General features: G+C 45.7%; 1 protein-coding gene across 1 annotated transcript in view; it reads left to right on the top strand.

The window, feature by feature from the left end:
• Window positions 1-24,683, top strand: part of LOC146189520 (zinc carboxypeptidase-like) — a 37,616-nt gene extending 12,933 nt beyond the window's left edge. The window contains exons 9-11 of the mRNA XM_084603279.1: window positions 5,971-6,173; window positions 8,597-8,681; window positions 24,442-24,683. Of these exons, the coding sequence (XP_084459405.1) occupies window positions 5,971-6,173; window positions 8,597-8,681; window positions 24,442-24,626 (473 nt within the window). The 3' untranslated portion in view covers window positions 24,627-24,683. The remainder of the gene's footprint in view (window positions 1-5,970; window positions 6,174-8,596; window positions 8,682-24,441) is intronic.
• Window positions 24,684-26,072: the final 1,389 nt, after the last annotated feature.

Here is a 26,072-nt window from a genome sequence, read left to right as displayed (position 1 = left end):
GTTTTGAATTTTGACAAGTTCTCCTGTAGCGCTTGTATTGCAAGTGCCAAATTTTTGTTATGGTATAATATTCACTCGAAGTGCTGTTTTGTTGCAGCATATCGGCATTGCTTGCAACCAACATATATTCTGCTAATGCTTGAACAACAAAGAAAGGCAATTCACTCTTTCACCGAAAATGACAACATAAAGAGCTTCCAATATGAAATTATAAGCTATTTGCATTTCGTACACTAAATCTAGAAGAGATCACTTCGCCTTTCCAGCATGGGCATTTCTGCATACATAGTTAAGATACTGTGGGAATATATCTATTGTTATGTAATCTACAGTTTGCATCTAATATGTGCGATAATGTACGCGCGCACATTACAGGTAACATCTCTAATACTGCTGGCGAAACCGCATTTCCTTTTGCGTCATGAAGTAACCATGCGCACTGTGAAGCATAGCACTAAAGTTGCCCAGGCAGTGAAGTGAACTCCAAGCAGTGGCATATCAGTGCATTGTTTCAGTGTGCTACTCTGGTGATAAAGCTTCTTCGTTCCAACTTCTTGCCATGTATTAAATGATTCATGACATACTAAATTAGCATTGTACCCTAACAGAAAGAGATATGCGGGCATAATTATATGTATGTCTGTGTATATAGTGACTGCATTTGCTTTACTAATTATTCCTGCCTGTAACGTCCACACGGCCAAGCTATACACATTGCACAAGCTAAAAAGCTCAGGATATTCAAGTATCTGTCTTACGTGCGGATCGTTTTAGTGCTAGACTGGGAGTTTTATTCGAAGTATTAGCGAAGATTTAAGCGAGTCGCTTTCACTCTGTAGGATCTTGTTGTGTGTTTATGTTGTATGTTCATGTTATGTGTACCACGTGCTGTGTGATGTGCAACGTGCAGGCTCGGACCATATTTATGCTTACAATGTGGAGCACTCCTTGTCCTACGTCGCTAAGATCTCTGTTCAAGCCTTTAGGAAAGGTAATCAACTATTTGGTTATTCTTGGTCTTCATTGTATAGGCGGGGAAACAATACGTTTTAATGCGGCGAATTCATATTTTTCTGAAAATAATGATCTCATGATTGCTTCTGTGTGTCTGTTTTCTGCTGCTTTGTATGTATTTTTCTTGTTGTGTATTATTTATCAGTTTTGTGGTGTTTCACAGTTAAACATTTCTTATTGATACTAACCCATTTTTGCTTCACGATTAAGCACGAAGGGACTTTAGTTTATCCGATAATGATCAGTATATAGAGCTTTTATTCTTACAACAGTTCGAGACCATGACACCTGTGTACGTGGGTGCCTAGAAATCATTCGGTATGCTTATTAAGATGAAATTCTTATGTTGCTCTTATGACAAATTCTGGTCCTCAGAGCCGGTCACAGAACTTACATTAAGTGGTACCGAAAAAATATGTTAAGTCACTACGACGTTATATAGGAAATGTTTTGGAGAAAGAGGGAGAATGAGATGGCAAATGGCTCAAGCCCCAAAGGAATGCCAAGGGTTTTATTCATAAATTAGTGCACGGGGTTCAAACCGTGGGGAACGTCTATAGCTTGAATCTAAGAAAGTTCCGAGCTTCGTGTTCTATAAATGGTTGTGGGTACGAATCGTTCGTTTCTGTCATGGGATACATGATGCCATGCATGTTGTCTACTGCTGGAGGTCCTCGCTCGCCTCACAGTTGTCATATGCTGGCTTATGGGGAGTCAAAAAGGCTGCGAGTGAGACAAAGACATGCATAACGAATATTCCCATGCCAGGGCTGTTCCCACCATATCGCCTCAGCTGTGTCATACATTCTTGAGGCATTGCTAGTGAATGTCAAGGTTATGCTATAGTGCACTGCAAGCAGCAATACGATTGGTATGAGAGCATTTCGGTACCTAACTGCCATGTATGTATTAGTCTAATTAAGCGATGAGGATATTAAATAAAATATGTACTTCCATCTAAATGTCCTAATCACCTCACAACACTTTGTGACCCACCACACGTGACAGCACTACGCCTGTAGATATTGTTGTCTTGATCAAAACATACGTATAGAACGTGCACATTATTTCTGAATGTGGAAGAACTTTTTCTCTGTACTACTTTGTACTAAGTTGGTGTCGCCGCCACCAGTAAAGCGGCCTTCCATGCTAGACTTCTGCGCTGCCCATGCTGTTTCGTTAATTCTCAGGTTAGCCGCTCGCAAACAAATTGGTATATTGCGACCTACTATGGCAGCACTAAGAATAGTAGCGAATAAGAATACCTGTCTCAAATGTTTGAAGCCGAAAGAGCTAAAGTTGCAGAGCTGTTAGTGTCATACAGCGCAAATTTAGAAGTTCAGCAGAGAAATCATGAAACAATAAAATGCTGACATTATTTTACTGCGCCGAATTTACAAGCCAGAGCCCAAGGCTTAATATCGCGTAAAAACTAAAAGCTTCATCGGGAAGAAGTTGCCCGCGGCAGTGATCAAAGCAAATCCTGCAAGGCGCATAATATCAACAAAAAGAGGACGCACATATTTGGTCAATTACTACTTCTTTCTGAAAGCATGTTTCTGTTTATTGTTTTCCCTCTTATCTACAAACGGAATGACAACGGTTGTGTCTACTAGAGACCAATGTTTCCTGAAGCCTTTATTGTTCGTTGCTGCGTTCAGGATTCGTCCTTTAAAGACGTTTTTTTCCTTGCTGTTTCAGGAACATAAACTTGGGTGGATTTATTATTCAGTTTTTTTTTCTTTTCAGATGTATGCCTTCGTTATTATCAGCTTTAGTCTCAGGTTTTAGTAAGGGAGATGTTTTGGCTAATTGATAAAGGTCTATGACGAAAAAACTTTGCATAAGAAGGAAACGCCATTGATATTTGCTTGCGTTGCTAAGAGGATTTGTCACCTGGTGGTGACAATGACGCAGGCTATAACCAAAGTGACCAGTATAGCATTGGAATGACCTCTTTATTGCGCCTACTTCGGCCCACAACAGAACTAAGTTACTGGGCGGCGGCGGTAGCAACAAACGTGCTCGCTTTTCGTCGAATGTGTTTCACTCGGCAACGCTCACTTTAACGGAGTGAAGAAACAATTAGATAAAAAACAAACGCTAACTAGCATAACCTTGAACTTAAACACATAACTTAATTAAAACTTGAGCATAAACACACGTGCGTGGCTGGAATCCTTCGATATAGATCTCGGTCATCTTTTGCAGCAAAGGAGATAGTAAAACCGTGTCTCGCGACAACGGAATGCACAAACACACTACGTAACCGATTTGTGCGCTGCAACCACAGTGATGAGGCCGCACGCCGGCGACTGTTAAAAACAACGAATAGAGATTTGAATGGTTCACGGTAATATATAACACAACTGTATGCGTTTTAACAGGGTACTTTAGAAAAACACACCTCTTTAGTACCGCGTCCTGTATCAATATCTTATAAATACTAAACAATAAACTTGCCAAAATATTGTCTTTTCATTTTTTTTGCCTTGCATAGATTACGCGGCACACATGTTTTTCAACAACAGCCGCAGGTAGCCACTACACGTTATCGATCCTAAAAGCTTTCTCTTCTATAGACCACATTTTATTTTACCCTTGTACACAAGCTGCCAGCGTACTACGACTCTGATACAAAGCGCAGAGTGTCAGGCGCGCTTGCCGGAACTGCGGGTCATGGGGCGTCGCGCATACAGCATATGTTTGTGTGCAAGCGGTTTTCAATCCACTCGGTAACGCACGTTTCCACGAATGCATGCCGATGCATGCTGTACACCACTGCTCAGTTTTCGTCCCTGTTCCAGAGAGTACTACAGCCAATGGAGGCAAACTGATTCCCCGCTGACAAGATATCCGAGGGCAGTCTCCCATGCTGGTTACGAACAGCATATCGACGTTGATAAGCACAAATGCACTGACTTTTTTTTGTGTGTGTGACTTCCGTTAACTCGCTTGTGATAAATGCTTATATGTATATTTTTACTTGGTATTTTGTGCATGAGGTTGTTGAATTTTATTTCAATCCATGGTTTGAGAGGTAGCCGGACCTGCAAGTTCGCACTGAAATTTGTTTAGGCAAAACGAGTGCTTTCGATCACAAGCAGTTTGTCTGACATTCTCTTATTGTTCCTTCACGGGGATTTGAGCAAGACCACCAGCACTGAAAATATTTTCGCTGCTTCAGAGAGATGGCGGCACGGAGACGGTTGAGCATACCATATTTTCGCTTTTAGTATTTGCTTGAGACGCAAAAAATAAACACGATTTCATTGTGTGTTATGACCCTGGCCCAAATGAGTAGGCAGCACGTTCATACGCCCCAATAGCTTTCATATAAAATGCACCATCTTCTGGATTCAAACGTCGAGAGAGCTGGCTGCCGTGTTATAAGTTTTCGAGACTTAGTCTAAATAGATAAACGGTGTTGCGCCCACCAGGGGAGGCTCAGTTGATGAAGCTCTTGAATACTGATACCAAAGACGGGAGCTGCATCACAGTAGCGAGGGCCGGGCTTCGATGAAGGCGAAGCGAAATGCCCCCGTATAGCATGCAAAGTCAGCGCACGTTGAGGAACCACAGCTGGTCGAAATATCCGGAGCACTTAACTATGTTACCTTACCCCTAGCCAATGCCTCTTTGTGACGCTAAACTCCATTTACAATATGAAAACTGAATTGGTATGCTTTAGCTAGCGTTCATTTGCTGCCGTTTGTTCCTATGACATGTACAACAATGTCGTACGCCCAGGATTTAAAAAGATGTATCATGCGTACCGCGCAGGCACGACAGCTTCATAGGCGCCATAGATTTGCCAGGAATAAAAACCTACCTTCATTCGGCGGTGTTGATAAATAACGCGCAACCAAACTTGTCTGCTGTTAGCTTGGCCACTCAGATGAAGTGACTGGCGCACCCTAACGCAGGCAGAATACAGCCTAATTGGTGATGTTCGCTATAAGGCTGCAAGAGAGGAAGAAAGAAGCATTGGAAGTGTCATTTTGGTGACCAGTACTAAAATCAAATGCTCGCAGTAGTTAAAAAAAAAAAACGTTTTCTCAGAAGTAGTGTACACAGACGACAGCAAAAGCGTGGCTGCGGGCTGAGCGGGAAAATAATTCAAAGCGTTATCATGTGAAATTCATAGCTACTGCATCGATTTTGACTACGGTGCAGAAGAAAGAGCGGAATACTGCAGGCCTGAAATCACCAAAGAAACGGTCGCGTGGCGGAACGCCAGTCGGTAGAAAATGGTCGTGCCTTACAATGACTAAAACAACTGCTTTATATCCTTCATCTTCTAAATTAAGCGTTATTCAGCGTTTATTATGCGTCATTACTACCCTTCAGATTTCCCACTGGCTATTTTGCACTCTGCTCATGGAGGATTGAAGCGTTGCGCTGTGTGTGCGTGTGTTATAGTTGCATGTATGTGAGTATAATAAGATGACGTGGTATGTGATGCGCAGTCATTTGTAAATGAGTTCCGCAGAGAAGACAATATTGCACTCCAGCATGAATGCCGAACATAACGGGTCTCCAAATTCCTAAATGGTATTGCCCCTGCCTCCTTCCTGCGAGCGAATGTTCCAAGCTACCTGCTATTATATTGCGAAGACAATTAATATGTATTGTTTACCAGTCTATCTTCAATGTCAGGTACTCTGTATTTAAACGCAATATGAACCAATGCTGCCAAATCTACGACGTGCCGTCAACGTCTTGACGGCTGTTCAAGGAGCACAGCTCACTTGCTAAGAATATTATATCTCATTTTCTGTGACGGTTATTGCAACCTCCATATTGATCATTGGTATTTGCTACGGTGAACTGTGCTCTACGAGGTACAGGTTGATGTTTCTTTTGATTTGGCATGTTTTATTTCGCTTTTCTACTGCTAACCATTGTATTGATCAGGGTGGTAACTGATCACGATGTCGATGAAATGGCACGCAGGAGTCCGTGGAAGCGAAAATCCTTGCACGGACACGTACTGCGGCGACAGCCCCTTCTCGGAGCCAGAAACTCGCGCCATCAGGGACGCCGTGAGGGACACACACGGCCGCACGAAGTTCTACTTCTCGCTTCATAGTTTCGGTCTGCTGTGGATGTTTCCGTATGCCTACACTGACGCGCGCGTACCGGAGTACGCACAATTGGTGAGTGGTCACCTCTTTCTTGGAAATAGACTTTATTATGGAGGGAAGTGACCTCGTGAAGAAGAAAGGCGTGGAAACTGCAAGCGTATAATGAATATTTCAGCCGTTGTTCAGGTATACTGCGATGGGGAATAGATTCGACAGGAAGAAAAATCAGTCTGTTCCAGGCGAACGATCTCTAAAACAACGAACCGATGTTCTATCAGTACATTTTAAACTCCTCTGTGTCAACTAATAGAAACTGTTTAGTTGTTTCAAGGAATCTTTATTGCGTTACTCTAGATAAAAGCTGAAAAGTAACATAGCAGGCTGTTTATTGTCATGTCTACAACGGTGTACACAAAGGCTCCCTTAGTTTTTAAGGCCTAAACTTGATTGACAATCCGAGCCTCTGGGCAGGATTAGTACTGTCACATTTTTTGTTTCTCTTTCCAAATATTAATGAAGACGTTTTTTGATAAGATCAAAATAATAGCCAAGGACACTTAACAAAATGCTGTTACAATGCTCACTAGCCTCAAGGAAACTAGCCCGGGACTAGATCAGGTATACTCACGGCACTTGAAACTTGTTTCTCGACTGGTTTCTGAACCACTGTTTAGTATTGATGGCCTCATGTTGAGGACCGTAGTTCCCTTGCTATCCCAGATACTGGGAAAATTTTCCCAGTGTTCAAGGAGTCTGATAGGCCGATAGTTCATCTCTATGGAGCCATATTTATTCCATCTTCTATAAGGGGCGAACATAAGAAATTGACAATTCAGCGCTTAAATATTTGTTGCAAAAATAATTTAATATATTGATACCTTGTCAGTTTGGGTTTCGCTAGGCAGAGAGCGTAACATATTCTGGTAATTTTGACGGACTTCATTAAACAAGCTATACATAGTGACGAATTTCTCCACCAAGTTTTTTTTAATATCACGAAACCTTTCAATAGAAATACACAATACTTTTAGCTAAACCACGAAAATTTTATGGATTTAGAGGTCCTGTAACTTGCCTCTTAAAGGCTATTTTCAAGAACACGAACAAAAGGGATATGTTTTAAAATTTGTTTGGGATCTTTATGCTTAACTTTTGAACACATCATTTCACTTTTCCTGCAAACTGGGTTCGAGCGCCAAGGTTTCGACAGGGTACGCAGCCTTTGGGTTCGGAGGCCACTCTCAGTAGAAAGAAAAGAGATAAACAAAATAATGAACATCAATGGGAAAGCTGTCTAAATTAAAAATATTAACCAAGGTGTTGCTAAAGGCAATATTTTAGGAGGTGCACATTTCAGGCAATAATATCTTGACCATCGCGTTTTCTCAGTCCAAGTCACTGTGTTTGATAAGCTGATAACAGTAACCTTCCGCTATCTAACAGGTTCACTGACAGCCCAGATTGAGTATTTATTAGCGCTTTCATAACGAATCCGAAATGTGGTACGATAATTAGTTACTCATTAATATTGATAAAGGCAAATGTTTGACCTTCAAATTAGCCAGAAAAGTATTTCTTGTGCCATTGCACTAACAATTTTTTATGTGTTATTCTAGCTCCCGATAAAATTGCGGCGTTTGTCTCGATTTTCCCGCTAAAGGTTTCATACACAACTTCTTTTCAAAAATTAATTTGCACTGGAGCTCTGAAGAAAGCGCGTCCTTTTTTTTTCATTCCACCATCTTAGTTATGCTTTACTGTTTTGTACAAGTCTAGCGAATTAGGGGTTGTCAATAGAGAAAATACCCCACTGCTGTTAATCGCCTGCACATCGTTTAGATATACAATAAAGCCATTCGCGTTAACTGTCGAAGCACTATTCTTTAATGCTTGTTCCTTTATATGAGCAGAACATTCTGTCATTTCTCATATTTTTGTTTAAGGTCAAGCTTGGAATCGTTTCCCTTGTTTTAAATTATACCATATATTTCCGGCATATTATTTTTATCCTTCTAAACAATCACAACTTGACCAGAATATTAGTAAACAATTTTTATTTCCAAACTTGCAAAACAGTTATGAGAAAATATTTTGCTTTGCAACAAACTTTAGGGGCAACATTGCCATAAAACCCGAAAATTTCCATTACATTGCGCGCAATTATTAATAGGCTTAAAATATTTTTGAAAGTTTGATGTTTAGTCTTTTTTATTTCGTTACCAGTGTTACTGAGATTTTAGGCGTTTTTTGTTGGTCACGGTATTGGCGTATTATGATTTTTATTTCATAACCACCTGCTAACAGTGATGTGATTATAAGATTTGCTTCAACAATCTGTCGAGGGTGCCCACACCACCTTGTGACCATGGAACCCTAGTCTGCATATCTGGGTCTTTTGTCAAACTTTTGGAACTAATAAACCTTAACTTTAAAACCCCATCCTTCATCTTTATAGTTCAGCGGAATATCAGCCTCTTTTCTTACATTTCTTACAGCTCAACATATCGCTGAGAGCAAAGGAAGCTATCAGAAGAGTGCGAGGTACGGTTTACACCGTTGGGCCCATTTCGACAACGATATGTAAGTGTGTGAAATGATCCCTACACCTTCTGCAGTGGGACGCTCCGTTGGTCTTTCAGGCCGGTCAAAAGGGTTCTCACCAAGTTTGACATTATTTCGGAAAGAATACTCAGACGGAAACCAGGGTCTCTTAAGGGCCGCAAGTGGCAATCGCGCTTCTGATAAAAAAAAAAACATTTAGACAATAATGAAAAAGGCAGGGTCTGTATCTCTGCAAAAGAATTGTTATTTTGATTACTGAAAGAGCTAGCAGCAAAATAATATTAGTAGTATTAGAAATATATATACTCCTAAACAACAAACAGACTACAATAGGGGCTTGCTATTTAGGCCCATTGAATGTGTTCTGAACAACGAAGATCAGCTCAATTTGCACTGTAACATGGAGAAGCAAGTTACTGAAGTTAATACAAGTGCGCATTTAACTAAATACGGTGTTTCGTGCATAAAATGATGCCATTGATGTGACAATCCGCTTGACTACGATGGGTGAGGGTCTCACCATTATGAAGCTAGAGCTTCGTCCTGTTTCATATATAAGAATACAAATTCTTCTTATTCAACGTGAAGTCATCCTGAAGTTTCGTTTTGTATACTTCTTGATATTTATTGCCTGTCAAATCACCAACCACCTACCAAGAGAAATAAGAGCCTGGGTTTCCATTCTTTTATCAGGCGAGGGACATACAGCTTATTTGTAGCTAGGTTAAGCAGAGAGGATTGATTTTATGAGAGTGAGAAAAAAATCACCAAACTCTATTGCAGTAATACAGTATTTCTACATCATATAATGCTTTTCTAAGTGGTACTCAGTGTTAACAATTGGAAACAAACTAGAACAAATAATTTTTTTACGTAACTTGATGCAGGTTACTGGCAGGAGGTTCTTTCACGACATTGTGGCTTGGCTTCGAGGGCACAGTCTCTGTAGACATCCGTGAAACAAGCATTCAGATCTATTTTGCGGACGTGCAACGTTACCCACCTGAGGGCAGCTTCTGCATATCTGCACAGTAGCGTTTTCTTCCAGCTTTCAATATTCCATTCGTGGAGGTTATGAAATGCCTGCGGCGAAGAGTCTAACGAGATGTTCCTTCGCTGTAGGACATAGTAAAACAGAACTGTCTTATAGAGACGGTTTGCAGACCTTTAGCGACTACACTTAACGGGGAACGAAAGCTTACATCTTCAGTGAACAAACACCTTATAAGCATTGCTGAAGAAAAAAGCCGAATCATTTGAAAGCTTACTCTAGCGCACGTGAAAAAGTAGAAACTGTACCGATAATTATTTTGGTACATTCATCAGTATTTCCGGAACTAGCAGTATTATTGTTATCGCACATCTGGTGACCTCTCCGGTGTGAGACGGTAGAAGGTGAGGCAGGATAATGTATTACTAAAAAGCAAAACTAAATCAAATTTGTAAATTGCTATCACATAAGTCATTGTTTACGCTGATATTTTTAAATTCGCTGCTAAATGCTTTCGTACGCTTGTACCCAGCTTTTAAACATGATTCAATTTGTAGAAGCCTCACTAGATTGCGTTTTTGACATGTCCAATTTTGAATCCAGAAAGGCTCAACGTTTGTCAGTGGGGGCTATTGAGTGATGCTTACGCTTCCTTTTTGGGCGAAAGTGCATATAATAATCAAATTATTTATTGCTCCTCTCCAATATTACCTAAGGTAATCACACAAAACTATTTAGTTCTCTTCTAAAAATAAAAGAATTGAAGATTTTGCGTTCGCATAGCACTAATCTTGGAATCGAGCCAACCAATGACAATGGTAATATTGGGGACCAGTAAACGGAGAACCTAAGAGTCATATTAAATGTCTCCTCAAGCTGAGCTTTTATATAACTTTTTTTTTCACTTTTTTTCACTCTGTTATCATGTGCACGCTGCTAGGGAGCGCCGGTAATCAAGAGTTCCACGTGCACAGAAATTTGTGCACCACGGCCCGGCAGTACGTGTGCGGGTTCTCGATACTGGGTGCAATGCAGCGTGGAAGTTTTGCCACTTCTTTGTGGCAACTTGAGTAGAGTCCGCTCGCAAACGCGTTTTGTCCTCCCCCCCCCCCCCCCCCGCACACACACACTGAGCGACGCTGCATTGGGATATGGATGAAACGGAATAATTTTCTGTGCCTGTAGAAATGAAAATACAGTGAAATAACAAATTACGGAACAAAAACTAAATAAATGAATGACTTTATGGCCCCTTAAGTTCGCCCGATTTCGAACTCTGACACCATTTCTCTAAATCAGTAAATACTTCCTCTGCGACCAACAAATTTTTACTGTGCAGTTTTAGCATCCAAAAAAAAAAAGGAATATCGTCAGAATAAAATGTTCCAGGCCCGAAAGGGCTAGCAATATTTCTGAAATAGAAACGTTGCTGGGAAATCTTGACATGAAGGTGTGACATACATACATACATACATACATACATACATACATACATACATACATACATACATACATACATACATACATACATACATACATACATACATACGTACGTACGTACGTACATACATACATACATACATACATACATACATACATACATTCATACATACATACATACATACATACATACATACATACATACATACATACATACATACATACAGACATAGATACATACATACATTCATACATACATACATACATACATACACACACATACATACATACATACATACATACATACATACATACATACATACATACATACATACATACATACATACATACGTACGTACGTACGTACGTACGTACGTACGTACATACATACATACATACATACATACATACATACATACATACATACATACATACGTACATACATACATACATACATACATACATACATACATACATACATACATACATACATACATACATCAGTTCAGTTCAGTTCAGTTCAGTTCAGGCGTTCAGTTGTGTCCGACTCTTCGTGACCCTATGGACCATGTCACGCCACGCTTTCCGGTCTCTCACTATCTTCTTAACATCACATAGCTACATCTGCAATGCCTCGAGAATGCCATCTAACCATCGCGTTCGCTGCCTACCCTTTCTCCGGCGACCCTCAACCTTTCCCAACATCAAATCTTTCTCCAGCGACTCCTCTCTTCTCATCAGATGACCAAAGTAGCTGACATACATACATACATACATACATACATACATACATACATACATACATACATACATACATACATACATACATACATACGTGCATACGTACGTACGTACGTACATACATACATACATACATACATACATACATACATACATACATACATACATACATACATACATACATACATACATACATACATACATACATACATACATACATACATACATACATACATACATACATACATACATACATACATACATACATACATACATACATACATACATACATACATACATACATACATACATACATACATACATGCATACATACATACATGCATATGTAGAATTTCAATAAACGAGTTTACTGAACAAAACAATGTTACGACAAACGCTACTTCGTTTTTAATGTGTACTGCGTGGATAGTTTCAGGAATGGTATTCCCTTCCACATGGCAGGTTTACAATAATCAAGTTTCGTCATCATTGGCTTGAAAGACAACGTGGTGGTGTGACTATTTGCAGGCGACTCACTCGAGAGTGAGGGTGAGACCGCATAGAATTCCTCATTCAAAAGGCGCTGCAGCAATAATATTATATATATATATATATATATATATATATATATATATATATATATATATATATTGTAAGCACTGTGAGTGACCTTCATCTTCATCTCAGCGTAATCATCATCGGTCATCGGGTCGTGCGAAGAAGACGAAGTGTTGCTAAGCTGTGGCTAGTCGGTGGCTGCTGCTTCGGCCTATCTGAAGTAAAAAGGTGAATTTGCTGGTGCGTTCTTCTGCCTCACAAGTGGTGGAGGTGACTCCTGATCCCAGCGTCCTCAACGCGGCACCCCCTGGAGCTCCGTTCCGGTCGTGTTCTTGGCGGCACATCAACCGCCATGGCGCAGTCACATCCCCCTGCTCTCACCGTTCCGGCGCCTGTAGCTACCGATGGGCATCCCACGGCTGCCCATGCCACCTCTGCACCACTGACGTCCCAAGGTGCACTTGCTCAGCACCATTTGACCCACCCAACTTGGTCAGTTACCTCACGTCAGCGCGACCCTCCGGTTTTCGCCGGTCTCCGCGGTGACGACGTCGAAGACTGGCTACAGCAGTACGATCGGGTGAGCGCTTTTAACGGTTGGGACGCTTCTATGAAGCTACTCAACGTCTCATTCTACCTGAGTGACGTGGCTAAGACGTGGTTCCTCAACCATGAGGACGCCATTCCTGACTGGCCTCAATTCACGACACAGATCCGCCAGATATTTGGAACTGTTGGTGCTGGTCCGGCCTCTTTTCAAAAGAAGCTAGAGACCCGTGTGCAGCTTCCAGGAGAGACATACACATCCTACATTGAGGACGTACTCGCCCTTTGCCGGCGAGTTAACAATGACATGGTCGAGGCTGAACGTGTCGGACATATTTTAAAAGGAATTGGCTCTTTTGCCTACGCAGCTCTAGCTGCCCAAAATCCCGTCACGGTGGCAGACATTCGTGCCACTTGCCAGCGACTTGACTATCTACAGTCGCGCCGCCTCAACAACACCTGGGATCCGAGCCAAATTCCCGAAACTGATCTGCGCACCATCATACGATCTATAATACGGGAAGAGCTCCACAATGATATTTCGTCGGTTCCTGCCTTCTCACGCCCACCTGCTCAATCTACTGGGTTGCGTGGCATTATCAAGGAGGAGCTTACTTCACTCAATCGTCCCATGGCTACAGAACCACCAGCCCCTCCCTACGTTCCGACGTATGCTGAAGTCACTGCGGCTCCTCCTCCTTGTCCTCCTGTCCATCACGCGCCTGTCCCACCCAGCCTCGCCGCCCTGTCCCCGCGACCACCGGTGTATGGTAATTGGCGGCCTCTCCCACCTCGTCCAGTATGTTTCTACTGCGGAATCCGCGGCCATGTAACACGCGTTTGTCGCCGACGACTGCGAGATGAGCGTGCGAGCTATGGGTACGTTCGACGTGACGACGCCTACCAGCTTCCTCCTCGCCAGTACTACACCGATAATGACCTCCGTCCCTCTTCCTCCCCGTCGACTTCTCCTGACCGGTCTAGGACAGCACGGCCATCGCGTCGTCGCTCCCCGTCACCCTTTCGCCGGACTTCGTCGCCCCTTCGCCCTCCATCTTCAGCTTCTGCCCGCCAAACGGAAAACTAACCTGTGCAGTTTCCGGAGGTAAAACTGCACCGCCTGTCGTCGCTCCAATTCCTCCTCTGCTCCCATCAAACATGTTGACTGTATTCCTTGAGGGACATGAACTGGAAGCTTTAATTGATACCGGCGCCGCTATTTCTATTATGAAACTTGACTTGTGTTTAAAACTGCGAAAAGTGCGCACACCTTATACCGGTCCTCCTTTACGTGCTGCAAATGGACAGAATATTAACCCTTGTGGAGTGTGTACAGCCCGAGTCACCATTGATGGCATCTTGCACTTCATTGAGTTTGCTGTCCTATCCTCCTGTGTCCATCAACTCATCTTCGGCTGGGATTTCCTCCAAAACGCCTCAGCAGTCATTACGTGTTCCCCTCCCACTATTGAAGTCACTGAATGCAACATTCTTGCCGATAGAGAACCACTTTCTTCCCGTGTAGTTATGCTTGCCGATCACGTCCTCTATCCGGGCAACGAAGATATTCTATCTGTGACTTCTGACGCCGTCACCGATGGCGACGTCCTGATTACACCCAGCCCTCGTCTCCTGTCAAGAGGTATTATCATCATCGTGTCCCTTCTTCGCTTCTCCAGCGGTTCTTCTCTTCTCGCCGCATTCAACACCACATCAGAGCCCATTCTTCTGCGACGCGACTCTACTGTTGCATCAATTGCTTCCGCCCAGCCTGTCACACTTCTTCCCATTTCCACCTCCGATCGCTCTGATTCATCCCCTGCCTCGCTCAGTGCAGCACTTCGCCACACGATCAGCACCGACCTGACAACAGACCAGACAGACGCATTGCTCGCTGTATTGAACAAGCACGCAGACTCGTTCGACGTCAATTCCGGCACACTGGGTCAAACCGCTGCAGCAACGCATCGCATACTCACCGACGGATCAAGCATAGTTAGACGCCGGCCTTATCGTGTTTCTCCAACCGAGCGCAAAGTTATTCAGGAAAATGTTGCTGACATGCTTGCACGCAACATCATACGACCATCGTCTAGTTCCTGGTCATCGCCTGTTGTGCTAGTGCAAAAAAAAGACGGTTCGGTTCGTTTTTGTGTAGATTACCGTGCTCTAAACAGAATAACTCGTAAGGATGTGTATCCCCTCCCTCGAATTGACGACGCCCTCGATTGTTTGCAAGGTGCCCAATTTTTCTCCAGCCTTGACTTAAGATCAGGCTACTGGCAGATCCCCATGAATGAAGATGATAAAGAGAAGACCGCCTTTGCAACACCGGACGGTTTATACGAATTCAATGTAATGCCTTTTGGACTCTGCAACGCTCCTGCTACATTCGAGCGTATGATTGACACAGTTCTCCGCGGCCTCAAATGGAAAACATGTCTCTGTTACTTAGATGACATCGTCATTTTTTCTTCGTCATTTCCTGATCACCTTACTCGTCTCGATGAAGTTTTGACAGCACTTTCCAGCGCTGGCCTACAGCTAAACACGAAGAAATGCCGTTTTGCATCAAAATCCATTAAAGTTCTTGGCCATCTCGTAAGCAGCGAAGGAATTAAGCCTGACCCTGAAAAAATCGCTGCCGCGCTGCACTTTCCCCGTCCAACTCGGGTCAAAGATCTCCGCAGTTTCCTCGGCTTGGCATCATACTTCCGCAGATTCATCCGCAATTTCGCCTCTATTGCCTCACCTTTACATGCGCTTCTTCACAACGACACGCCTTTCATCTGGTCTCCTGCTTGCGAAGAAGCATTTGAAACTCTGAAGCGTGCTCTGACTTCGGGTCCCGTCCTCTGCCATTTTGATGATACAGCACCGACAATTTTGCACACCGACGCCAGTAGCCATGGCATTGGCGCTGTCCTTCTGCAACGCCAAAACACCTCTACAGAAAATGTTGTTGCCTATGCGAGCCGAACTCTGACTTCTGCGGAACAAAACTACACTATTACCGAACAAGAATGTCTCGCCGTCGTCTGGGCTGTTCAGAAGTTTCGTCCTTACCTGTACGGCCGTCACTTCACAGTCGTCACTGACCACCACGCCCTATGCTGGTTATCCACTTTGAAAAATCTGTCCGGTCGTCTCGGGCGGTGGATCCTCCGCCTTCAAGAGTACGACTTTACTGTCACTTACAAATCGGGCAAGAAGCACAAGGACGCCGACGCTCTCTCTCGTTGCCCTATTGCTTTGCCGTCGCAACCCATGTCCTCGCATTCCTCTCCTGTCCCAACGGAGTCAAGCCATTTAAACCCTACAGTTATGCAGTCTTTGAGCGCCGCCTCTATTGCTCCCATGCCAGATATACACTGCAATCTTGCTCACCACCAGAGTGCTGACCCTTACTGTCAAAAGCTGATTGATAGTCTCAGCGGTGTTATTAGACCTCCAAATGCCCGTCTCCGTCGTCGGCTCAAAAATTTCAAGTTACAGGATGGCACATTATTTTGGCACAACTACAGCCCACTGGGCCACACATGGGTTCCCGTAATTCCTTCTTCCCTGCGTCCTCAAGTTCTACAAGCCTTTCACGACGACCCCACCGCAGGTCACCTTGGGTACCACAAAACCTACGACCGCATCAAACGTCGTTTCTTCTGGCCTGGCCTTTCAACCTCAGTATTAAAATACGTAGCGTCTTGCATCCCTTGTCAACGACGCAAGCGGTCTACGTCGCCTCCTGCCGGTCTCTTGCAACCTCTCCCATGTCCTTCCACACCTTTCGAAGTCGTCGGAATCGACTTGTATGGACCCCTGCCCTTGACTCCAGCTGGCAACCGCTGGGTCGTTACTGCCGTTGACCACCTCACCCGATACGCTGAAACCGCAGCACTTCCTTCCGGCTCCGCTTCCGAAATCGCCAACTTCTTCCTCCACACCATACTTCTTCGCCACGGCGCCCCTCGCCTCCTCCTTAGCGATCGTGGCAAGTCGTTCCTCTCCACCGTCCTCGCCGCAGTGCTTCATGCTTCAGGCACGGTGCATAAAACTACATCTCCTTACCACCCTCAGACCAATGGCCTCACAGAACGCTTTCATCGCACCCTTTCTGATATGCTATCCACCTACATTCACCCTCAGCACAACAACTGGGACTCTTTACTCCCCTTTGTAACCTTCGCCTACAACACTGCCGTTCAACGAACCACCACCTACTCTCCGTTTTTTCTTGTTTATGCCCGCCATCCTACCTTCTCCCTCGAAGCATCTTTCTTCACAGCTTCTACTCCTTCTGCCGCGCCTTCCCACGAACAGTTCGTGTCTCGTATCGCCCAATGCCGTGATCGTGCCCGCCTTCAAACTGAAGCCACTCAAGCTTCCAGGAAAAGCACGTATGATGCGACTCATCGCTCAGTGTCTTTCCGCCCTGGAGACGAAGTGCTACTCTGGACACATACTCGCATCCCCGGCCTGTGTGAAAAGTTTCTGAGCCGTTTTATTGGCCCGTACACGGTTCTGGAACAAACTTCCCCTGTAAACTATCTCATCACACCTGCATCGCCTGTTCCCGATCGTCGGTGTCGCGGCACCGAGATTGTGCACGTGTCGCGCTTGAAACCCTTTAACCGCCGACCTTAAGATTTAATTTGCGACCAGGATGGTCGCTTTCGTTCGGGAGGGGGAATGTTGTAAGCACTGTGAGTGACCTTCATCTTCATCTCAGCGTAATCATCATCGGTCATCGGGTCGTGCGAAGAAGACGAAGTGTTGCTAAGCTGTGGCTAGTCGGTGGCTGCTGCTTCGGCCTATCTGAAGTAAAAAGGTGAATTTGCTGGTGCGTTCTTCTGCCTCACAATATATATATATATATATATTGACACATGCCATTCATAGGCGACGAAGATTTGAACCGGCGATTCGGAGAAGACGACGAAGCGAAACAGTGCTCCGCTTTCGTGCTGCCCTGACTGGCTGTTGGTGTCCTTCGGTGTCAGAGTGCCAGAACGCCTTCTGTGTAACGTTACGTTACAAATCTGGTGGAGGTGCTGGGTGTCGATCCAGTCCTGCAGAATCAACCTGCCAATACGGAGCTTACCCCCGTACATCAACGCCTCGGCCGCCGCCTACGTGGAGAGCCCCCTGAATTCGGACCCCTTCCGGCTGCTACCAGAACGACGCATCCTCAGACGGCCGTCGAACCTGCTGCAATGACATCTGAGAGCAGGCTTCCCACCCACATCCTGTGTCATCAGCCGCGAACACCCCCCTCCTTTCATGGCGACGTGTTCGAGGACGCCGAGGACTGGCTTGAGAACTACGAGCCAGTTGCTCGTTACAACGGGTGGACTGATGAGCGCAAGGTCCACAACGTGTACTTCGCCCTTGAAGAGTCTGCACGGACATGGTTTGAAAACCATGAGGCTGCCTTCCCATCCTGGCCAGCCTTCTGTCGTGATTTCAAAGCCACCTTTCCTAGCGCCGACCGCCGGGAGCGAGCAGAAGCTGCGCTACACTCGCGCAATCAGCGCCCGAACGAGAGCGTGCGTATGTTCTTTGAGGACATGACACGCCTTTTCAAGCGTGCAGACCCACAAATGCCTGAAGATAAGAAACTGCGTCACCTGATGCGGGGCGTTAAACAAGAACTTTTCGCCGGACTGGTGCGCAGTCCACCGCGCACTGTGGCGGAGTTTCTGAGCGAGGCAGCGACCATGGAGACAACGCTGCAACACCGAGCCCGTCAGTACAACCGTGACGTGAACATCATTGGGTCCGACGCACCTCCTGTGCATATCGGCAGCGACATGGACGCGCTACGAAATCTCATCCGTTCTGTCGTGCGGTAGGAACTGCAAGCGCTCCGGATGCCTTGCAACACAACAGCTTTTCCTTCACTGGCTGAAGTCGTCCGGGACGAGGTGCGTATGGCAGCTCAGCAAGTTGCTGACGTTCCCCAGCAGCGCGTTCCCCACCAGACGATCGACGCGAGGCCCACGTACGCGTCCGTATTACGTAGGGCTCCCCCGCCGGATCATAGTATCAACGCCGCAGCTCCAGCAATGGAGCCGCAGGGTCCTGGCATGGAGGGACTCGCATGGAGCCGCATGGGGCCTCACTACTCCCCTCCGCCAATCTACCAGCGACCCCGTCAAGTATGGCGGCCCCGGGACCGTCGCCCCCTGTGCTATCACTGCGGGGAAGCCAGTCACCTTTACCGGGCGTGCCCGTACCGCCGCGTCAACATGCGGGGTTTCGCCTCGGAGGAACTCCACCCTCGGAATGACGAACGGCCTACTGAGATTGCAAGCGACCTTGCAGCGCGACAGTATCCCGTAACGTCCGGTTACCAAGAGCGTCGGTCTACGTCCCCGACGAGCTACCGCTCTACAAGTCCCCATACTTCCCGACGCCGCTCCTCTCCCAGCCCTAGTCGGGAAAACTAATACCAGCGGCCTTCGGAGGCAGGGTCGCTGATGTCGGGAAATGTGAAGATCCTCCGTCATCGTCAGGCCGACCCGACGAGATTTCGCTTGTGTCAGGTAGCGACAGCATCCGGCATACTACCTCCGATTTATGTGTAACGATTGATGGAGTGGATGTCACCGCGTTACTCGACACTGGTGCCGATTATTCAGTAATGAGCCGTGGTCTCGCCCGAGAATTGAAGAAAGTTTTGACACGTTGGTCCGGCCCGAAAATTCGAACGGCGGGAAGTCACTTGATCGAACCTGCAGGCAAGTGCACAGCGCGGGTCGGCATCCGTGGTTTTGTGTATGTCGGAGAATTTATCGTGCTTCCTGAGTGTTCGAAAGACTTGATCCTCGGTCTAGACTTCCTTCAGACCAACGGCGCTGTCATTGACCTGAAAGAAGCGCGTGTTTCCTTTTCGACGAAACGAGCCGTGGCGCGCATTGAAAACGAAGATCCGGGTCTGAACGTTTTGCGTATAGTCGACGATGACGTGAGGGTTCCGGCACGTTCTAGTGTGTTGGTTCTTGTAAAGCATGACTTATTCCACGATTACGAGGGCATCGCGGATGGGCACCTTCCGCTACTACTCGAGAAGGAATTAGCCGTTGCTCGAGGACTCGTACAACTCCAGAACAGTTGTGCTACTGTCCTCCTGACAAATTTTGCTAAGGAGATGCGGCATCTCGCCAAGGACACGGCTGTTGCCGTCCTTCACGATGTTACTGCCTTGCCTCATTTATGCACCACCGGAGCGAACCCTAAAGAGGAGGCCGCACCTTGTCATGCTCTGCAGACCGTTAAAATTAACCCCGACTTGAGGCCCGATCAGAGGAATCTTCTTTCGGCTCTTCTGAGCGATTTCGCAGACTGCTTCGCCACAGGCTCTAAGGTTGGTCGTACTCCTGTCGCCAAGCACCGAATCATCACCGATGAGACCACGTTACCGGTATGCCAGCGCCCGTACCGGGTTTCTCCTAAAGAACGTGACGCCATTAAAATGCAAGTGGATGAAATGCTTGCGGACGACGTGATCCAGCCTTCGACGAGCCCATGGGCATCGCCAGTGGTCCTTGTCAAAAAGAAAGATGGCACCTTGAGATTCTGTGTCGATTACCGAAAGTTAAATAACGTGACTAAAAAGGACGTCTATCCACTGCCCAGGATTGATGATGCCCTCGACCGACTACGCGACGCCAGGTACTTCTCCTCATTAGACCTCAAAAGCGGATACTGGCAAATTGAGGTGGATCAGAGAGACAGAGAGAAGACTGCATTTGTGACGCCCGACGGCCTATACGAGTTTAAGGTGCTTCCGTTTGGTCTTTGCTCTGCACCGGCCACGTTCCAACGTATGATGGACACGGTTTTATCAGGTCTGAAGTGGCAGTCGTGCTTGGTGTACTTAGATGATGTCGTTATTTTCTCGCCTACTTTCGAGCAACACTTGGACCGGTTGCGCATCGTGCTTCAAGCACTCAAAGGCGCGCAACTAACGATCAAGCCTGAGAAATGCCACTTTGCTTTCAAGGAACTACGCTTTCTCGGCCATGTTGTCAGTGCACAGGGCGTTCTCCCTGATCCCGAAAAGACTACCGCAATGTCAAATTTTCCACGCCCCACCGACAAAAAGGCACTTCGACGATTTCTAGGTCTTTGTTCATACTACCGACGCTTCGTCCAAGATTTTTCTAAGATAGCCGAACCACTGACAGCACTAACCAGAGAAGACATACCCTTCCTGTGGGGAGACGATCAAGAACAAGCCTTCCAGGAGCTTAGAAGCCGCCTACACAGACCCCCAATACTCGCCCATTTCGATGAAGACGCCGCAACCGACGTACATACTGATGCCAGCAACGTTGGTCTCGGCGCGATACTCATTCAGTGGCAAGGCGGAATAGAACGGGTTATCGCCTACGCGAGCCGAACACTCTCACGATCAGAGGCGAACTATTCGACAACAGAGAAGGAGTGCCTTGCGGTAATCTGGGCCATCAGCAAGTTTCGACCATATTTGTATGGACGACCCTTCCGTATTGTCAGCGACCATCATTCCTTGTGCTGGCTGGCAAGCCTTAAAGACCCGTCTGGACGCTTAGCTCGTTGGAGCCTCCGTCTTCAAGAGTATGACGTCACTGTTGTGTATAAGTCGGGACATAAACACCAAGATGCGGATTGTTTGTCACGCGCGCCATTGGACTCCACTGCAGTGGAAAACGCCGACGATTTTCCCCTTATTGGGGCCATTACCCAATCACATATGGCTGACCTTCAACGCAAGGACCCGGAGCTGGCGCCGCTCATCGATTATCTGGAAGGACACGGTGGTAGAGTACCGCTTGTTTTTCGTCGTGGCTTGCAGTCATACGCTTTACGAAGTGGAGTTCTCTACAAGCGCAATTTTGAAAGATCCAAAGAGACATTTCTACTCGTAGTGCCTACGCACCTACGGCCTGACATCTTAAGCGCTTGTCACGACGAACCGTCCTCCGGCCACTTGGGAGTTAGTCGTACGCTTGCAAGAATTCGGGAGAAATACTATTGGCCGAAATTATTACCTTCAGTGCGATCTTACGTAAAAACCTGCCGTGATTGTCAACGCCGAAAGACTCCACCCGTGAAACCAGCTGGATTTCTTCAGCCGATCGCTCCACCGAAAACTCCTTTCCAACAAGTGGGGATGCATCTTCTTGGTCCTTTCCCGAAGTCAAGTAATGGAAAGCGTTGGATTGTTGTCGCGACGGACTACTTGACCCGATATGCTGAGACCGCGTCGCTCACAAATGGAACTGCCGCCGAAGTCGCAGAGTTTTTTGTCCACGACATTGTGTTGCGTCATGGCGCTCCGGCTGTTATCATTACCGATCGCGGGGCAGCTTTTACGGCCCGCCTGACTAAGGCTGTACTGAACCTTACACACACTAGCCATAGACGGGCCACGGCATACCACCCACGAACTAATGGCTTGGTGGAAAGGCTAAACAGAACTCTGGCTGACATGCTGTCTATGTACTTGGATATAGAGCATAAGACCTGGGATAAAATCCTCCCATATGCCACGTTCGCATATAATACGGCACTTCAGGAGACGATGCGGCTCACACCCTTCGAGCTTGTCTTCGGCCGTCGAGTGACCACTCCACTGGATACAATGCTGCCCGTATACACCGACGACGAAGATGAGCTTGACCTGGACATCGCTAGTGTTACCCAGCGTGCGGAAGAAGCACGGCAGCTGGCAAGGCAGCGCATATACCTACAACAGCAACTAGACGCTGACCGTTACAACAAGGGACGGCGCTTCGCTGCCTACGAGCCTGGAGACTATGTCTGGATTTGGACGCCCGTTCGTCATCGTGGGCTGTCTGAAAAATTGCTGCGCCGGTACTTCGGCCCATATCGTGTCCTCCGCCGCCTCAGCGACGTTACTTACGAAGTTGAATCCGCGACCCAAGATTCCTCAAGCCGCAGACGACGCAAGTTCACTGATGTTGTACACGTCGTCCGGATGAAACCCTACCACGATCGCCCCGCTGACTATTCTTGAGACTGATGGTGCCCCGTTTTGTGTTGTGGTATCCCACACCAACCTTGCATAACATCTGTCAGCTCATCGCATCAAGCAGCATTTGCAGCATCGAGGCGATGCTGCCAAGAAGGGGGGCAATGACACATGCCATTCATAGGCGACGAAGATTTGAACCGGCGATTCGGAGAAGACGACGAAGCGAAACAGTGCTCCGCTTTCGTGCTGCCCTGACTGGCTGTTGGTGTCCTTCGGTGTCAGAGTGCCAGAACGCCTTCTGTGTAACGTTACGTTACAATATATATATATATATAAGGAGAACATCAGCAGCTGCCGTTACAATGGCGCAAGTAGAGCGGAGCGGAGAATGGGCGTGCAGTGACAGAAAAAGAATAAAAAGAGAGGAACCGGGAGGCTGAGGAAAAAAGGAGGAAAAAAACGTTGAACGCGCTTCTGGATGCGACCGGAAGCAGCCACCCACCGCCGCAAAACCACGCATGAGCGCGCTGCCCGTATCAGGTTTCGGGACGCAGGCGTGCGGGCAGATGCATGAGCGAGAACCAACAGCCGCTTGTATGTAGCCGCAACAGCAGCAACCCGCGCCACCTGTCACCTGGGTGGTATTGAATAGCAGTTGTGAGCCTGTCATTACGCGGGGATGAAAGGGTTTATTACAATAATAAAGAAGACCACATCAGTAGCTACAATACTTTGGTTTTGAATGTTCCGTCAGTAGCACTGCTGATGACAGCCCATTTGAAGGTTTAAGGGTGCAATAAATTGTATCATATTTTTGGCACATTCAAAAGTATCAAATAAAGTGAAATATTAGCAGCAGCTGAGCTTTAAAGAGAGAGGGGAAACGGCGGCGTCTGCTGATTATTTCCACATAATTAAGCTTCTGTGTCTTTTATAGCCTGGGTATGGTTGGGACGTTAAACTCCATTAGGTTAGGTGAATCAAAATTTAGTGCCTGCATGGCAATGTCTAATATGTACACAACACTGTCATCAGAAATGCGATATTATATCGCAGGAGTGTATGCCACTTAGGAAATATTTCAGATAATAAATTAATTCTTTTTTTCTGAATCATGATTTTCGCCCACGTAATATTGACCATGAGGTATTTCCTTACAAAGAAAAAAAAAAGACGAGCACTATTTTACAAGATAGTCTGTGACAGCCAGGTTTCTCGCATAGTACCCTCTTACACGAACGAGTGGTTTAACAGCATACATTTTTTCGTTATTGTGTGTTCCACCACTTTTACGGTTTTCCTCTACCTGTACCTGGACCACATTGTTCTTGCTTCGAGAGGTTCCCTTTGACGTACTAAGCACGCGCCCTCTAGAAAAATTATTTTTTATTCACTACATAACAAACAATTTTTCTTTTACTAAAAATGGTTTGGCTTAAGGTTCATAGGATGCCTTTCTGTCTACTTCATAAAGCTAAGCGTTAATACCTCTTTTTGCAATACTGTTTATTGCACCATTTCAGACCAAGTGTCCGGAAGCAGCGTGGACTGGGCGTACGAGCGGGCGGGCATCACAAAATCTTTCGCCCTCGAACTTCAGCCGTCTTGGTTCAGGTCCCAAGGACAGCGGGGCTTCATGCTTCCAGCCAAAGACATACTCTCCACAGTCAGGGAGACGTGGGAAGGCATAAAAGCAGCCGTCGCCTAGACGTGGCATTGCTATTTAGTCCCAACTTCTGTAACGGTTATTAAAGAGTCACCCTCACGTCGAGTAGCATTTCAGCTTGACTAAATTAGTTTATCTTCGTGCATCTATGGTAGCCTGCTTCAAAATGTTGTACATGGAGAATTTAAGTGTTATGTGATGTAATCAATTGTTTCGGCCCTTGTTTGACGAGAGCAATTGTCCAAATAATACACGAAATACGTTGCACTCCTAGCACCTTTGAACAGTTTGGGTGCGTCGGCCACAAATATATACTGAAAGTGTCGTGCAAACATTTATTTGCGAAATGCATCATTGATCATATGAACTCTGTGCGGTAAAGCAACCCCGCCATGAAAATCGGTCTATATAAAAATGTAGGCGTTTCGGCGCCCTTTTTCTTGAAGCAAAAGAAGCGATCAGTGCAGTGTTGCTCCAAGCAAAAGTTTTTAAATAGTCTGATTAAAAACATAGCTGTACATACTTATGCATCCAGATCTCTTCTAGTAAAGCAAGAATAAACGTTTATTTCCTCATCCCTGCATTCATAGGTTTCTGCGTCCTAATTTCGCGAAAATCAGCTGTTTTGTTTGATGCCCCACCGCAATTATGGGGCTCTGAGCCTACTTATCGTTAAGGACTGCCTGAACTTTTTGCATCTAAAATGAATCTCGACACTGGTCACAAGCCGAAGCTTGGTATATCCAAGCGCTTAATTCTGGCACCAAGTTGTGGGAAACTAGTAATGCGGTATATAGTAGTTCCAATAAACTATCTTTTGTTTATTCTGTCTGGCGTCCCATTCTTTGAAGTAGATGAGGATTGACTATATTGTTTTCTGTTAGTTACGTAAAATTAAAATTTGCATCTAAGCATTGAATACCGTTTTGTAATGACAACGAATTGAGTATTTGAATTGTAATTTATTGCGCCCCTGTTTAGTACACATGAGCTAAGTACGAGCCTTATGTGACAGAAACGAGTCTCGTATTAACTCATATCGCTGGAAAACAGTCCGTAAATGCCACGTGCGTCCCCTATAAACACATGCGACCTGTACACGAGCTCGAATGTGTCAAAAAACTGAACCATATGAGTTCTGGTGCATCGTATACTATTCATAAGCGTCCCAAATCTGTCTCGCATGTACGCATTAGTAGAACGCTTTCACAAACACCAGACACATGTGTGTACACGTAAACTCATCTATATTTTTTATTAACCAGAATTTTGTACAGCACATGCAGCTGTTCAAGGAGGCCTTGAATATTATCAAGCGTGTTTAGCTTAATGCGCGTGGAAGCAAACGAAAGGAAACTGACTTTCATAACGCAACAAATGCGTAAGGAAAAAATAATCTAGCAGGATTGCTTCCCACTCCTAATTTCATGTATATGTCATTCATTCTGAAGCGTCTGGAGTTTTTGGGGAGCCCCCTCCCCAAGAAGA

The sequence above is a fragment of the Amblyomma maculatum genome, chromosome 5 (genome assembly GCF_055883805.1).
Source record: "Amblyomma maculatum isolate TAMU_Amacu chromosome 5, ASM5588380v1, whole genome shotgun sequence".
In the NCBI taxonomy this organism is placed as follows: Eukaryota; Metazoa; Arthropoda; class Arachnida; order Ixodida; family Ixodidae; genus Amblyomma; species Amblyomma maculatum.
Note: the sequence above shows the minus strand (reverse complement) of the source record. Positions and strands in the feature narration are given on the sequence as shown.